General features: G+C 42.1%; 1 protein-coding gene across 1 annotated transcript in view; it reads left to right on the forward strand.

Annotated features, from left to right (window-relative positions):
* LOC124284219 (dopamine beta-hydroxylase-like) overlaps positions 1–17,754 on the forward strand; it is a 35,841-nt gene extending 18,087 nt beyond the window's left edge. The window contains exons 2-10 of the mRNA XM_046720280.1: positions 6,250–6,439; positions 8,345–8,474; positions 9,375–9,473; positions 9,885–10,073; positions 11,146–11,303; positions 13,580–13,823; positions 15,360–15,456; positions 16,992–17,274; positions 17,393–17,754. Coding sequence (XP_046576236.1) covers positions 6,250–6,439; positions 8,345–8,474; positions 9,375–9,473; positions 9,885–10,073; positions 11,146–11,303; positions 13,580–13,823; positions 15,360–15,456; positions 16,992–17,274; positions 17,393–17,692 — 1,690 coding nt within the window. The 3' untranslated portion in view covers positions 17,693–17,754. The remainder of the gene's footprint in view (positions 1–6,249; positions 6,440–8,344; positions 8,475–9,374; positions 9,474–9,884; positions 10,074–11,145; positions 11,304–13,579; positions 13,824–15,359; positions 15,457–16,991; positions 17,275–17,392) is intronic.
* Positions 17,755–18,021: the final 267 nt, after the last annotated feature.

Below are 18,021 nucleotides of genomic sequence, written 5' to 3' on the forward strand. Positions count from 1 at the left end.
GTCTACCCCTTTCCAATATCCTCGCGGGCTGTAGTAAATTTTCTCCATTATATATATAATTTTGTTGTTTTTTTATGACCGTAAGCAAAGGTTTTGACACCTTCTGGAGCTATCCATCGTTTTGTATCCATTGGTGATAGAGATGTTTTATTTATAGTCATCCCGTATATCTTGTGCCAGTCACTACGAAGTATGTTCATCTGGTGTTTGAACGTTTTCTTCTCGAACAGGGTCTGTTTGTAGAGAGTATGTTTAATATGTCGTTTCACCACGTTCTTTTTTCACACCTTTAGCCTTTCTTATTTCAGCGTCATCTGCTTTTTTAATACAATACATCTTAGGTCTCAATCCAACGTATTCGGTGATTGGTGTGCCAGCACATTCATCCTTCATCTTACCTAACACCTTTTTGTTGACTTGGCTATGCATAGGGTGGTCTTTTGGGTAATCGCTGGTATAGTACAGGTGTATATTGTTTTTAATATCCTCGTACACATCCTCGGTTTGAATTTCCATGAGTAATGAATCCGTATCCGTGTACAACACCTCACACCCTTCACCGTATTGTTTCTTGAGCTCGTTATAGTAGAAGTCATACATGAGATGTTTTGATAGGTCTAGAATGCTCATACCAACATAAACCGGTTGATTAAGTATAATGTGGCTCTTTTTCATATGTATCGCTGCCAAGTCATCATCGAATATAATACTTCTATTGTACGCCGGGCTGAATATCAATTTCCGCAGTTTGTTTTCCTCACTCGACCGGACTAGCTTCACGTTAACGCGTTTTCGTAAATTCTCCATCGTTTTACCAAATACAGAGTTGTTCATGAGTTTGTACAGGTTTTTCTCGAAGTGGCTTGTGGCTATCTTACGTAAATCCGTGTTCATTCTGATGTACGGTTCCATGCACTAACTTTGATGGAATTTTAGTACCCTATGTATTTTAGTCAGCTTCATACCCAGCGACAGATATAGTTGTAAATTGCGATAGTGAATGATGTTCTTAGTTTTATTCATCAAGTTAGGTACAAGTTTTTCAACGTTTACCACCCGTCCTGTAGGACCCAGCAAATTTCGTTGGTAGTCAGACATCCATTCCATATTCACTTTCAAACGCTCTATTGGACCAATGCTTGAGAATTTCAAGCCACAGTTTATCTTGTTCACTCATCTTATCTGTACAGTGACAGATGGTATGAATGAGTAAGTCTTTGAAGCGTGACTGACACAGCTCACATATGCCTTGTGCACCTCCTGGGCGCCATGATGCACATAGCTTGACCACAAATTTGCATTGCTGTTTAAGATGTGGGAATTGTCGGGCAATGAACCAGGCTCTGTGTGGGGCCAGCACAGGATGGATTTTCAAGAAATGTCTCATTTCAGGGTCGGCGTCGACACGTTGGTGCCATGCTACAGTTTCAGTATGAAAGATTACCTTCTTGACAATCTGCTTCCATCGTGTGTATTGGCAGAGACGTCCAGAGCAGTACACTTCTTTCAGATAGTCACACAAGTTATACTTTGTTAGGATACGAAGTATGTCTGAGATAAATCCGCCTGGGTCAACCACACAGTTGTTTCTCAAGGCAAAGATTCGTGTCATAAGTAGCTTGTAGCTTGTAGCTTGTATTCCTGGAAGAGGTGTGGCACAGCCTTCCAAAGAACAAGAGTTTGCTTTTGTTGATGTGGGCTTCTATGGGTAACCATCCTAGCAGAGCATTACACACGTCAGTCCTGGTTGATTTGGGGAGATCTTGAATCACTTAAATGCAGAAACGTGTGCTCTTTCAAGGGCCAATATTTCACTTTTGGTGAGGCAGGACCAGAGTTCGCATCCGTAACACGCTTTTGGAAGACAGATTGTTTGCAGTATTTTAGAGCTAGTGATAGGATTCAGGGCGTCACCATGGCAACCAGACTTTAGCACAGACATCATTGCGGCTTTCAGTTTGGAGCAGGCTTTGATTGAGCGATCCCACGAGTTGAAATTCTTCTGGAGTTCGATTCCAACATGTTTGATGGACTCAAGGTTGGGAATAGGCTTAAGCTGAAGATGATGCATTGCTTTCTTGTCTGTGAAGGTTAGAGCGCCACTCTTGGACGGGGATAAGCTAAACCTCCATCTTGCGGTGTAGTCCTCACACACATGTGCACAAGATCTTGTAGGTTGGATGTGAGGGGACTCAAGAGAGTGATGTCGTCAGCTTGCGTTGGTGAATTGACGTGGAGGTCCAAGACTAATGCACCCTTGCCAGAAGCTGACAATTTACATAGCATATTCACCTTCAAACGCTCTGGAGCCAGGGGATAACTGTTGTGTGAGGTGTGTAAATCCTCCGGATATTTTAAATCCACTTCGAGTATATAACCCTTGTTAGAATCCGGTGCGATGCTCATAACATCATCAATCTCAGATGTCCACTTGAAACCACAGGTAGGTAGATACTGGCTCATGGCCCAGCCGTACAGGTTGTTGGCATCGAGGTATAGTAGATAGTTTAGGGTTGTAGCCTTTACACATACTCGTTGTTAGCTTTGGCATAACGTTTTGATACCATAGAAATACCACCGCGTAACCCTTTCTCTATAAACAGATGCATATCGTAATCGGCGAATAATTCTAATTTAACACCGGTTTTCTTCAGTAGGGCATCCCACGAGAGCCCAGGACTTGAATAATACCATGCCGGGTCCAACCCATAATGCTTCGAACACGTTTCTCTCAATATCTCGAAAACATCAGCCAGCAATAACACATCTGTTTTCAAATACAAATCGTGATAATCACCTAGATTATGACAACCCGGTTTTCCCATACTTTTTTCGCGTGTTCGTAATCGTCTTGTGTGATAGACGCGTCAGACAGCTTGCTATAGAAGCGGTCAATAGGAGGTAACTGTGTCTCATTAAACTTAGACCAGTCATCCATGTATTCATATGGGTAGATACCCTTACGTAACAGCAAAGCTCGAGTTTCTTCTGTGTAACGATTAGTTACAGCTAAGTCATTCGGGTTATTAGCCTTGACCAAGCTGTCTAGAGACGACAACAGAAACTGAACACTATCTATGAATCTCAACCCATTTAGCGAAAAGGATATATATCTTTCCATATTGTTTGGGATACAGGATATGTTGCCTTTTACCTTTGCAATAGCTTGCATAATCAAGTGTGAATCATACCCGCGAAGATTGTGAAACACCACAAGTATAAATAAGTTTAGGATTTATTCTTAGCTTCAAGTTACATTCATTGTGAGCCGCATCTCTGTATTTACCAGTAATGTCACAGTGATCTCTAACTGAATCACCATTCAGAGGTTTACAGCACACATGACAACGTGTGCTTTTGTTGTGGGCTACCCGGTCTGCTTGGGTCATACGCATTGGTGTTTTGTTACATAGTTTTTTAATAATCATTTTCTCTTCGTGTTGTAAACGCTTTAGAAATTCTTCAGCCGCGTCTGGTCCTCTATAAATAACTGGAGGGTTAGTTTGACCTTCACAACGAACGACCACATACCCGAACCTACACGCTTCGTGCTCTTGTACTTTTTGTGTGAAACTTTGATTAGTGGATTGAGCAACTGTATCTATTGGTTTAATGATAGCTTCGAAGTCGGCGTAGATAATATATGTTACTGGCATTTGATTTTTTGTGGTTGATAAATTTCAAGATGTTGTTTTTTTCTCTCGGCATATCTATTCGTACGGCTGTCTCCCCCACACCTAGGCAATCAACCCTGTGCGAATCAAGCAGATCAGCCCTAGAAAACCCGTGAAGGCACCTTTCACAAAAGTGTTTCTTTTCCCTGTGTTTCGATTGATTGTACAACAGCACGCTGCACGACACGTTTGCAAGGATTATGAGGAGCGTAGTGTTGCAATATACAAGTGCTTAGATGTATCAAATAATAATAGGACGGAACCCAGTCATCAGGAAACGAGACTGTTGTGTAATTAATGTTTTGACTTGGACATAGCGATGTATAAAAAAAGAGTCTAAAAATGCGCGACAACGCGACACAATGAATATGGCGCATTGTCGCGCTTTGGTTAATATTGCCTCTTTTTTTTCTTGTTTTTGAGAGGGCGACAACGCGACAATGTCCCTTCTAGGATTCCATAGAATGGAGCGCAAACGTCGATGCCTCCACGAGAAAGCCTGTAACGTATGGCTTTTAGATTTTCTTTGCATGTATAATAATTATACTTCACAGAGAAACATCAAGTGATCAATGAAATTCTATAGTGTTAAATTAGAGTGACGAATCCCTTTCTGGAACATCCACCCATTACACTCTCACTCGCTATATTTGTTCCGTGTTGATTCAGAAGCCGGTCGTGACTTTAGAGGCCCTGTCTACCCAATCTTTCTGATCTGTACTGTATTCTCCCACACACTATTCTGTAATCTCCCCACCGAATTATTACAACCCTGTCAGTGATACTAAAATGTGATATGGACATCTGACGCCTGGAAAAGTCTCCGGTTCTTCACCTCTGAGTATCTTACAGGTTACGACCCGTGAAGATTCGGATTAGAATTGGTCTTCAGTAACCCATGTTTGTCGTAAGGTCGACTATCGGGATCGGGTGGTTAGGCTCGCTGACTTGGTTGACACACGTCATCGTATCCCAATTGCGTAGATCGATGCTCATGCTGTTGATCCCTGGATTGTCTGGTCGAGACTTTATTATTTACAGACTGGAATATAGCTGGAATGTTGCTGATTGCAGCGTTAAACAACAAATCAACCAACCAGCCGAAAATACTTCAGCAAGCTCACCTATAGACCAATTGCGTAGATCGATGTTCATGCTGTTGATCCCTTGAGTGTCTGGTCCAGACCCGATTATTTACAGACCGCCGCCATATAGTTGGAATATTGCTGAGATAGTGCAGCGTTAAGCAACCAACTAGTCTGTCGTACAGACCCTGAAGCAAATATATCCAAGAAAGCCCACGCAAGTCTAGAAAATGTGGCAAGTCTAGATTTTCTCTGAAAATGAAGAAAGTCTCAGGGCTCCCTTTCATTATATTATTTTTTTTTTTTACTATGAACTTTTTTCAGTAAAATATGTTCATTTCAGAGACTAGTTGTTAGTCTAGCAACCTACCAATCGACCAACTCGAGGTTACGGAATGTTCACAAGTGGGCTAAATAGCTCGTGTAGTTAGCCACCAGACAACATGCATACCCCTTACATTCGTGTAACCTAATCAACCCTTTCCGTCTATTTCGGTAACATTTTAGGCATGACTTGATACATTCACATATCGTTTAACTGTGTGGACGTATCTCGGTCAGTTAGCTGTCGGGTTAAGAATCCGAAAGTTGCGCCCGACGGATGCCCTCTTTTTGATAAGTGTATTGACCTCACCAGCTTTACTCGGCAGGTAGAGTGACTCACCACCCAACTCACCCATAGATATGTTTGCCATACGAGGTGACTAAAAGGATGTAGGGTCGGTCACCTGGTTGACTGCGCATCGCGTATCCGACGTTGAAAGACGTTGCCAGTATGCTCGTACTTCTTCATGCAAAGCGACCCATAATCAACCCATCACAGCACACTCAATGAAAGCCATATGTAGAAATAATTGAATAGGTAGTAACCCATATTCTTCCAAAGCTTGGCAACTTGCCCTTCCAGATATGTTATGCTTCTTTTATTGCAGGGGGCGGTTGGGTATCCTAATGGTTAAAGCTGGGGCTGCGCAATATAACCGGTTTACCGGTATTTACCGGTTCAGACATGAAAACGATACGTTTTGCGATACGCTGATCGAAAACCGGTATTTTGACTTCGAAAACTTCGTAACACTCGGAAATGTTCGGATATTTCCTTGTTTCATTTGTGCCAAATATTATTCACATTTTTATTTTATCATGATTAAAAGTTGTTATAAAAGCTTAATCAAGCTTAGTGATTTTGTTGTGTTTTTGCTCTATAAATCAAGAAGTAACTCAATTATAAGTAGTTTTTGTTTAAAAATACTTCATGCAATATATTGCAATTCATATCGCAATACATGCTTTCGCATCGCAATATATCGCAATATGAAAATTCTTTGCAATACCCACCCCTAGTTTAGGCGTCTGCTCGTCACGCTGAAGACACGGGTTCGATTCCCCACAAGGGTACAATGTGTGCACCCATTTCGGGTGTCTTCGCCGTGATATTGCTTTAACATTGTTAAAGGCGGCGTAAAACTTAACTCACTCTTTTATTTCAGTTGCGTCTGTATCATAGTGATAGTGCAGGCGTGTGCTGGGTTCCGCTTCTACCAAGACAGGATACCTAACGGTGACAGTGTGCCCCACCCATGTAAAGCCAACTACATATGGAAAGGAGTCGGCCATATGAGAGCAATGGGGGGAGGGAAGAGAAATCTATTCGGGATCCACTTTGAACGTTATAAACAGGTTTGTTTTATAGACATTTTAGCACTCAAATCACTAATTAATGTGTCCGCATGTTGATGCGAAGGTTAGTCTCGCGCCTAAAAAGCGCCATGAAATTTAACAGCGGTAGAACTACTTTTTAAAATAATGAAATCACTAATCACGTACGTATAGCGAAGAGGCTATAGGCTGAATTCCACGATGAGATATGGGACAGTAGCAGGCGGATTGGATAACATGTCCTTTCTCCCGCTCATGAGAATGATGCTTTTAAATAGATTTATGGGCGGCGGGGAAGACTAGTGGTTAAAGCGTCTGCTTGTTACTCTGAAAACCTGGGTATTAATACCCCAGATCTGAACAGTGTGTGTTACCCATGTTTTGTGTCCACCGTCGTGATATAGCTGAAACAAATTGCTAAAAGTGGCGTAAATCTAAACTCACTCACTCATTGACTAACTCTTCCGTGGATTCCCATGCAATGTGCGCTTTAATTTTAGTTTAAAGCATTGGATGATATTGTGTGTCCCTCAAAGACGTCAACTTGTAAATTTAATGGATATGCAGTATGACCAGAAATTATTGAGAATTTTAGGAATATGTTGATTTGGATTTCTAGTATAAACAACCTTGACCAGCTATCAAGTGCTTGGTTTCGTTCAAGAGAGACAACTCCGTTAATCCTTTTTCATTAGTTTGTGAAGAGTGATCCCCCTTTGTTTACTTGCTAGCAGACGACATTTTCAGTGATCCTCAGTATGGATGATTTAGAGAAGAGGAAGTTGATTTAGAGTATTATAACAAGGACATCAGATCAGCTAAAGTGATTTCAAGTAGAACAGGCATCCCTTTGTCCACTGTTTATCGTGTTTTGAAAAATATTGCAAATGGAAATGGCACTGAGCACCAGGGAGGCGCAGGTAGGCCCAGAAAATTGACTGTCAGTGACAGGAGGCGGCTGGTATTCTTGTTTCTAAAATCAAACGAAGGAGTTTAGAAAACTTAAGGCTGGATATGATTGATAGAGGAACTGTGGCTGTCTGTAAGGAGACAATTAGAACTGAGCTGCATGCAATGGGTTGGCAGAAAAGTCAAGGAATTCCATCACCGATCATGAAACCTGAACAAAAAGAGCGAAGGATGAACTGGTGCTTACAGCATAGACATTTTAACTGGGACAATGTGATTGTTTTCAGATGAAAGTTCTGTGTAGCTGTTTCTTAATACACCGAAATTCTGGACCAAACAAACTGAAAAACCTTTGTATCAGCGCCCAAAGTACAGTCCGAAATTTAACGTGTCGGGTGGCATATCTGTGTTAGGGGCAACGCCCCTCTGTGTATTTGAAGGGAATATGAACAGCGAGCGGTGCACAGATATTCTCGAGGGACATTTACTTCCATCTGCTCACGTGTTCTATGGAAATTGTTGGATTTTCCAGCAGGACAACGACCCAAAACATCGTTCAAAGCATTCACAGGCCTGGTTTCGGACCCAACATATGACATTATTAGATTGGCCAAGCTATAGCCCTGACCTAAATCCAATAGAAAATGTTTGGGGACTTATGAAGGAAAGTGTCAATAAGAAAAATCTGACAAATATTGCTGAAATGAAAGAAGAGGTGGTCCGATATTGGGACAGCATGGACCACTTCTTTGATCAGTAGTATGCCCCGCCGCATTGAGGCCTGCATTGCTGCCCATGGTGACTTGACAAAATGCTGACTGTTCACCTGTCTTTGAATCTGAAGTTATGTTCTGCTAATATTCACATTTAATACGTGAGTAATTAGTGAAAAAAGTATAAAAAATTACAATCTTTAAATTCTCAATAATTTCTGGTTGTACTGTATATAACACTACTTGACACTCGTATAGGAGACCTGTAAGGTATATTAACAGCTGCGTGTCTTGACCTTTCCAGTGGACGGTAGAGCTGTGTATGTTGGACTCGGACGGAGATGGTTTGACCAATGGCCAAGAGTTAGGTGATCCAAATTGCACGTGGACAGAAGGGTCATTTCCAGCACAGACTAAAAAGCTAAGCCACCCTGGTACGTACATCTGACCTGCTGCCTTGCGCAGCCAGTTAAGGGCTTTTAGTCAGCAAAACATACTGTTGTAAGAGATCTACACAAGCGGCGGCCTTATCAAAAATTATAAGAGGCACGCAGGGATGTCTAAAACAACGCAAATACTTTTACTTTTGCTTCCCCTTTTCTTTCTTTTCATGTTTGGGGTGGTATCGTCCTCGAGGTTTGGTAGACTGTCAGCTTTACCTGAAGTCATGGCGATGCATACTATATTGATTCCTAAAAGCATGAACTTCTTTGCGAAAACGGATGATGCTGTTCCATCAGCTCTATAGCAGCTCAAACAGGCACAACGTCAGTCATGTTTGATTGTACATGATCATTATTTCCCACCTGTTTCAATTGTATCCATTAAAACAATGTCTACAGCCGACTGAGAAAGCTCAGTTACAGTAGCAGTGTGCACATTGGAGGCACTTGGTATCACTGTCTCCGAAACACTTACCCGTGAAGATCCGGGTTAGAATTGATCTTCTGCAACCCATGCTTGCCGCAAAAGGCGATTAACGGGATCGAGTGGTCAGGCTCGCTGACTTGGTTGACACGTGTCATCGTGATGCGCAAATCGATGCTCATGCTGCACAATAGTGCTGATGTGGCTAAAGCAGAACCGGGTTCGAATTTGCTTTCAGTAAACCATGCTTGTTGTAAGAGGCAACTAACAGATACGACCGCTGACTTGGCTGATTGATGCTAGACTAGATTGATGCTGATGCTGTTGATCACTGGATTGTCTGGTCGAGACTTTATTATTTACACATGGAATATAGCTGGAATGTTACTGAGTGCAGCGTTAAACAACAAACAAACCAACCGAAAATACGTCAGCAAGCTCACCTTTTGACCTGAATCGTTTTACAGGTATTTGTGACCCCTGGGGAAGTGAGAAATGTTCCACAGCAAACAGCAAGGTGGACTGTTCCACCGGTGAGTTCATCTGTGACGGCATTCACAGCCCTGGTGAGTTCATTAAGCGTTCATACTTTTGACAGGTGAGAAAATGTGTCAACTCAAATATAAAGTGGTATCAGGATATAACATCAGATCCTTTAACACATGTACGCGTTTCAGAAGACGTCCCCAATACAACATGCTTACAGGAACCAAATCCAGAGATGGGTTGTCAAGGAAACCTAACATATAGGCTCCTTCAACTGATTTAAGTAATATTGTTTTCCCCCAAGAAGGACGATAAGTGCAAGTGCGTGGTCACGTTGAATATCACTAGATAAGATGAAATGTATTTTGTTCCATGGTACTTTTTAATGAAATAGGGTAGCACGATCATCAATCGTTATTCTTTCAGCGTTTTACGAACATAGATTTGACGTAAAGTCCGTGACTGTATAAATGTGTTACATATTCTTCCAGACGTGTTCAATATCACTCTGAGATTCCCGCCAACCAAAGTCCCAGCAGACGAAAGTAGCTTGCTATGCATGACGTTCGAGTTGGACATGTTGGACCCGGAAAAGGAGTATCATCTTATTGCAACCAAGCCCTTCATCGATAACGACAATGTGATGCATCATTCCATATTGAACGGATGTGGACCCTTTGGTAAGGTTGGATCCCATTGCCTTTGGTAATTGGGAGTCCCAGAAAGTTATACAGAGCCCATGTTCTCTTCTTTCTCAAGTTGTGTGACATATTACAGTCTGGTTTGCTGAAATGCCCACAATTAAAAGGAGATAGTGTAAGATTGTCCAAGATTTGACGCCATGTTTCCAAATGCTTGAAGACAGCAAGATTACCGGAAAGATGTACAACATAGGACTTAGCACCAAGCATATGGCGTTGGTAAATACTGCCCATGAAGTTGAGAATGTAAATTAAATGGACACTTATCCCATGTCCGAGTCGTTAACATTACTCCGTATCAGCAGCACTGTGGGGAATTCAATGCATCTAAATGTCAAGTGATTCAGTTGTTACAAGTATATTATCCACACGTTGTCAATATTTAAACTCATCCAGAAAAATGCTTCCATTACCACCTGTGAATACACACGACCGCTATGCGATATTATATGTTAAATACTTTGTCCTTAACCACCTCAGCATATATACTATACTTCACGGCAGTGACGATTTATCTCCTTTAGACAATGAAAACCTTATAAAATCGGTTCAGAATTACATAACTGAAACTAACCGCTTTACGGAATTCAAGTAACAACCTATAAACATAAAATGCACTTGGTATCTTGTTCTTTATTTTCTTTTCTTTATTTTTATTTTGTTTTGATTCATTCATTAATGTCCTAATGTCTGCTCCATAGAATTAAGTCAAGATAATAACGAACTATATGCGGAGAAGCATTGACATAGGCCATATGGCCTGTTTGCTAATCCTATTTCCATTTTGTTATGTCGTGTATTATGAAAAATGTAAACATTAATGGAAATAAAATACTGTTTAAATCACATGTTAAACGGACGAATGAAACCACTGACAAGGGAAGCAATTTGCAAATAATGTATTCATGGGCATATGTAGCCCTCGTATGTCCAGCCGTGGTGAATTGTCGTTCGTTATAGGGTTCCAGATTCAGGCTCGATTTGGATTTGTTTCTATATCTGCATTAACTGTTTGTTTGTTCACTCGATAATGTCTGATGTTTATCAACAGCCGCACCATTAACTGCGCCCCGCATTTGCAACATGGCGGGCGCCGGCTGCCAGATCTACCTGGCTATCTGGTCGCTAGGCATCACGGGACATTGTGTATACAAGGATGCAGGCTTTAAGATTGGAGGACCAAACGGAGTAAAGAGACTGACGATGCAGGTAGAGTGTTGTATATGGATAGGCTATGACTGCAGCAGTGACAAGCTAGTGCTTATGTCCGCAATACCCAGGTACATATCAGTTACTGTAGTCTAGTGCTTATGTCAGCAACACTCAGGTACATATCAGTAGTCTAATGTTTATGTCCGCAACACTCAGGTACATATCAGTAGTCTAATGCTTATGTCCGCAACACCCAGGTACATATCAGTAGTCTAATGCTTATGTCCGCAACACCCAGGTACATATCAGTAGTCTAATGTTTATGTCACCCAGGCACTTATGTCCGCAACACCAGGTACATATCAGTAGTCCAGGTACATATCAGTAGTCTAATTCTTATGTCCGCAACACCCAGGTACATATCAGTAGTCTAATGCTTATGTCCGCAACACCCAGGTACATATCAGTAGTCTAATGCTTATGTCCGCAACACTCAGGTACATATCAGTAGTCTAATGCTTATGTCCGCAACACTCAGGTACATATCAGTAGTCTAATTCTTATGTAGTCTAATGTGTAGTTACTCAGGTACATATCAGTAGTCAGGTACATATCAGTAGTCTAATGCTTATGTCCGCAACACTCAGGTACATATCAGTAGTCTAATCCTTATGTCCGCAACACTCAGGTACATATCAGTAGTCTAATCTAATTCTTATGTCCGCAACACTCAGGTACATATCAGTAGTCTAATTCTTATGTCCGCAACACTCAGGTACATATAGTAGTCTAATGCTTATGTCCGCAACACCCAGGTACATATCAGTAGTCTAATGCTTATGTCCGCAACGCAACACTCAGGTCATATCATATGTAGTCTAATGCTTATGTCCGCAACACCCAGGTACATATCAGTAGTCTAATGCTTATGTCCGCAACACCCAGGTACATATCAGTAGTCTAAGCTTATGTCCGCAACATCTCCAGGTACATATCAGTAGTCTAATCTTATGTCCGCAACACTCAGGTACATATCAGTAGTAGTCTAATGTCCGCAACACCCTTATGTCCGCAACACCCAGGTACATATCAGTAGTCTAATGCTTATGTCCGCAACACAACACCAGGTACATATCAGTAGTCTAATGCTTATGTCCGCAACACTCAGGTACATATCAGTAGTCTAATGCTTATGTCCGCAACACCAGGTACAGGTACATATCAGTAGTACATAAGTAGCTTATGTCCGCAACACTCAGGTACATATCATAGTAGTCTAATACATATTTAGTCTAATGTCCGCAACACCCAGGTACATATCAGTAGTCTAATCCTTATGTCCGCAACACCCAGGTACATATCAGTAGTCTAATCCTTATGTCCGCAACACCCAGGTACATATCAGTAGTCTAATCCTTATGTCCGCAACACATATCAGGTACATATCAGTAGTCTAATCCGCAACACTCCAGGTACATATCAGTAGTCTAATGCTAGCATATGTCTTATGTCCGCAACACTCAGGTACATATCAGTAGTCTAATGCTTATGTCCGCAACACCCAGGTACATATCAGTAGTCTAATGCTTATTCTCGGTGTCCGCAACACCCAGGTACATATCACTTCAAATAACGTTTCAAACATAATCCACGTTCCCAGCGTAATTTATACATCAAAGTAGCATATACGATATTCGCTTTCTTCTTTCTTTAAATCTGCTAGGCAAAAATCTCGAGGATTGCATTAAATACATGGTCTGAAATGTGTCAAAATGTGTCATTTTCATTCCCCACGAGCACACACCTGCTTTTGACCAGTGAAGTAAAGCTTTGATAAATCTTTCAACCAGGTTATTTTTGTCTTTCAGTGGCATTTAGAAGTTGTACATTGATGTCCAAGATATTTTTATGGATTAAACTTCTTTTTTAATTTCTCTCACGACGTTTCGAGACCTTTCCAGGTCCCTTCATCAGTTCACCTGATGAAGGGACCTGGAATGATCTCGAAACGTCGTGGGAGAAATTAAAAAAGAAGTTTAATCCATAAAAATATCTTGGACAGGTGATTTTTGTTTTAGGAAACTAAAGTCTCAAGCTGATTACAACCGTTTAATCCCCTCATATGGTCTATGGAATATTTTCTGCGCTGAATCTGTTTATGTTACATTTGGTCGCCAAGTTAGTTTTTACAATCATTAGAAATACCGTTTGTGTTAAATATGATTATTAAATGAGGGGCGTATTTAAACCTTCTCATTACGAATTTATATCTGTTCTTAGCCCTCAAATACAAGGCATTTGCATATAACAAGGGTCACTAAATCCTTTTCCAGCATCACTGGCGCAACCCAGAGGGTCGATCGGACTACGTGGATTCATCGGGTATGACGCTGTACCTGACCGAGAAGTTGAGGAAGGAGGATGCTAGTTATGTCCATACGGGTCAGATCCATCTGAACATTCCCCCGGGGCAGCAGAGACATGTGACCACGTCCACGTGTTCCTCGGCGTGCACGAGGAAGATCATCAAGACGCCGGTGTACCTGATGACGGGCTGGAACCACCTGCACTATGCTGGTAATAAATATGCCGCTGTTACAGGTCATTGGCTCCCTCCCTATGCCAGCAGTCTGCGGTCTGCTGTTTATTTTGTTGACAGTTACATAGACAGATTCTTTAATACAAATGCATAAAATCGGTGATTTACAGTGTGATTAGGTTGTCTGACAAAACATCCACTTGCACAGTTTGAGATCGATTGGGTCATTGGATGAAGAGATATTTACAAAAAACCGGGTCCACATGCATTTCCTGCCAAACTATACAGTCCGTTTGACTTCATTTGAGACCGATGAATTGCTCACTAACACAAAATATATTTTACGAGGGGGGACCATTTGCTGGTAGAACAGCCAGGTAATCAACACGCGTGTTTAGTGAAATTTCAATTTCACACGTGCAACTCGCACACCTGGCTGTTCTACCAGCACGAGTGAAAATACCGAAAATACAAAATAATGATCGTTTGTTAAACATCTTTTTTATTCGGGTGTCAGAGTTGGTCTGTCGATTTCATGTGACTGTGCAAATTTTGGTTTTGTTGCAATTATTAGATTTTGTGTTAGTGAGCAATTCATCGGTCTCAAATGAAATCAAACGGACTGTAACTGCTACGTCGTATCGCAAAGATATCTTACCAATACAAAACAATGTTTGAATTGTTTATTTGCATTTTTGGTCCGTCCTAACCTTGCCCTGTTTTCTCCAATGTAGTGAACAGTGAGTAAATTGAGTGATTTGACGCCATGTTTCGTCCAATACTGGAGCGGGCACATCCCCACAGATGAAGCATTGTGTCATCTAACCTTAACCCTAATCAAAGTAACGAGCCTCCCATAACTAATAGTTAAAGGTGCTAAACAGGAATTGTTTGTATCATCATGAACAGAATGAGAAGGTGAGGTGAGGTGAAATTGGGTTTTACGTCGTGCTTGAGAATATTTCGCTCATATGACGACGTGCATGCATTTGTATGTGTATGTGCGGCTGCTTGTACTAGTCCAGACTGAAGCTGGTTTTATAGTGCTAGCCCACTGATGAGATACCATGCAGCAGTACTGCATACCCACTCAGTTGTTTATACGTACGTGTACCCGCGATCTCATATTTTCTTCTTTTAACGTATGACGCGGTGAGTTGGGTCCGGGCGGAATTTCACTACGCCACGGAGGCGGTCAAGAATGAGCACAATTTTGCAACTTGGGGACACCAGAAATGGGCCCGCATCATAGTAGCCATTCAGGGAATCGAACCCGGGTCTTCGGTTTGACGATATTACGCAATGAACCGGTGGGGACCCCACCGCCCCATTTTCCTTGGGCTTGAACGCAGAGTAAATATTCTAAATCTGACTGAGTTTGGTTTTACGCCGCTTTTAGCAATATTCCAGCAACATAACGTCGGGGGACACCAGAAATGGGCATCACACATTGTACCCATGGCAAATACTCTAAAGATAGGCGCTGGTTTCAAATTGTTGTCATAACATGCGTCCCAGGTGTTGTTATTCGAGCTAGTTTATATATTCCACCTATTCCATAACTGTGTTTCTAGGTTATGCTGCTAGAGTGGAGCATTTCCGGAATGGAACGAAAATCGGCGACCTCACTCCTGATGACGTGTACAATTACGACAATCCTCATATACATGAGTAAGCAATAATTTATCTCCTGTACATTTGTCTTTACAAATGGAGCCCGGAAGTCATGGCAGTTCGCGTGAACCGGAAATAGATGTGGCTCCATGTGCTCAATTTCTTGTAAGAGACCCGTGAAGATCCGGGCTAGAATTGATCTTCAGTAACCCATGCTTGTCGTAAGAGGTGACTAACGGGATCGGGTGGTCAGGCTCGATGACTTGGTTGACACGTGTCATCGTATCCCAGTTGCGTAGATCGATGCTTATGCTGTTGATAACTGATTTGTCTGGTCAGACTAGATTATTTACAGACCGCCGCCATATACCTGGAATATTGCTGAATGCGGCGTAAAACTAAACTCACTCACCCACTCTTGTAAGAGGCGACCATATTGCAACTGATAGACTTTATCGTGTACTGTGTTGTGTCGCAAGGTGAGGGTTTTCGCCTATCGGTTTATCTGCTCCAGATTGGAATATGTTCAGGCTGGATCTATACTGTACCACGTTTTTTGTCCCAGGTTAGAACATGTTTCTAGGTGTCTGTGCTTGTGATGATCGTTCCGCGTAATTTGCCCAGGGTTGTTACAGGTAGGACAAAACATGCTTACCATTTTCCCGAGCACTTGGATGGTCTGATTATCAGTAATCCATTCGTAATTTTCACCGCTCTTTTACCCCTTCATATTCCCAATGGAATTAGTTTCATCGGCTATTTGTTTATTGCCAGGCGGTTAAATTGTATATTAATGATAGATCCCAATCAGCGAGATGTGTAAATGAATCCTGGGTCCAATTCTGTACTTTATCTAAATACGTTTCATTTATGCCGACGTCATGGAATATTGATCATAATACCAATCACGCGTTACGTAGTTCCGAGAACATTGTCGGACACTGCCTTACAACATGATATCAATCTGGATTTAGACATTCTCATTCACCCACCTGTTTGACTGACTGAGTATGGTTTTACGCCGTTTTAAGCAATATTCCAGCAATATCACGGAGGGGGACACCAGAAATGGGTTTCACAAGTTGTACACACACCCCCCCCCCATGTTTGAAGATTAATGAACATCATATGCGCTGCTGGGTCCCAATCCACAAAACGTTCGTAGCGCTACGACATCCGTACACCTGTGATAAACCATAGAGTTAGTACAGGTCGTAACGTTACGAACGCTGAAGACATAAAATGCCAAGGTCATAGGTTGCCCGGCGTCTAAGATAATACGGGGCGGTGGGGTTGCCTAGTGGTTAAAGCGTTCCCTTGTCACGCCGAAGACCTGGTTCGATTGCCTGCGTGGGTACAGTGTGTGGAACCCATTTCTGGTGTCCCCCGCCGTGATATTGCTGGAATATTGCTAAAAGCGGCGTAAAACTAAACTCGCTCACGCTAAGACAACACTAAAGTTACGGACCAGAGTTACGTCCCTTGGACTTGCCAGAAAGTCACGAATACCACCAAAGTAGTAAATTAATAATATAATAGTTGACTCACATTCTCTGACATAATTTTACGTTAACTCACTCATTCACTTACAGATATAAGACGCCTTACGAAATCTTGCCCGGAGACGTACTTGAGACTACGTGTGTTCACAAGACAACATCAAGGGCGTCTACAACCTTGTTTGGAGAATTTGCCTACGACGAAATGTGTATTGGGGTATTCACATTCTACCCAGCTAAGAGCATCACCCATGACTCCTGTTACACGTGGAAAGACTTGGAGCTGTGTTATGTAGAGAACGGAGCTATACACGGTTGTGAATACCATATGATCTTCAATGCCACACACCCAACCAGGAAGTCACTCCTGGCAAAGGTAACAAACTCCATTGTTCGGTTTCCAGCATATGAGTGAATGCGCTACCAAGGGAATAGATTTCTTGTTTATCACATGATTGTCTGGGTTTACAGACCGGTACTACAATGTCTTTCAGGTGCTCAACAGCTGCAACTTCTACGGCGACTGCCGCAGAGAATGTCCCGCAGCTATTGCAGAGGTCCGACAGCATCCATGTTTTAACGAACAGGTTGGGCCGTACATGATGGACCTCCTGAGGGGGCTGCACCCAGACCTGGACATGGTCAAGTTCCTTGCTGCCATGCAGTCATGCGACTGTCCAAAGACTCCCACATACCCTCCCGTCCATCCCACCGGAAGTGCGGAACGACTGGGTCCAGGCATCAGTTTCACAACTTTCCTGGCTGTCGCGCTTCTCGGAAAATTAACCTGTTGAAGCTACAGCAACCGGATTACTTGGTAATCCGTTTTTCTTAAAATGAAAGAAAAGAGCGTTAAGTCCTTATTATAAGTTCCATGTTCGATTAAGTGTATGGCCTGGCACCATTCAGCCACACAGCTTTGTGGAAGTAGACTCATCAGATCTAAAGTACTGTCGGAAATAGAAAAAAAATTGTTTTCAGGCTGTTACTCTGTATCACTAAATTTTACACAATTGCAAATGGCATATGTCGAAATAACCCACATCGGCCTAACTGGGCGTTCAGTGGGATGCGTAATAGGATATCCAGAAAAGCATGTTTACTCGTAAAATCGGGCAAAACT

This window comes from Haliotis rubra, unplaced genomic scaffold, assembly GCF_003918875.1.
Source record: "Haliotis rubra isolate DU_JTF1 unplaced genomic scaffold, ASM391887v1 Scf330, whole genome shotgun sequence".
In the NCBI taxonomy this organism is placed as follows: Eukaryota; Metazoa; Mollusca; class Gastropoda; order Lepetellida; family Haliotidae; genus Haliotis; species Haliotis rubra.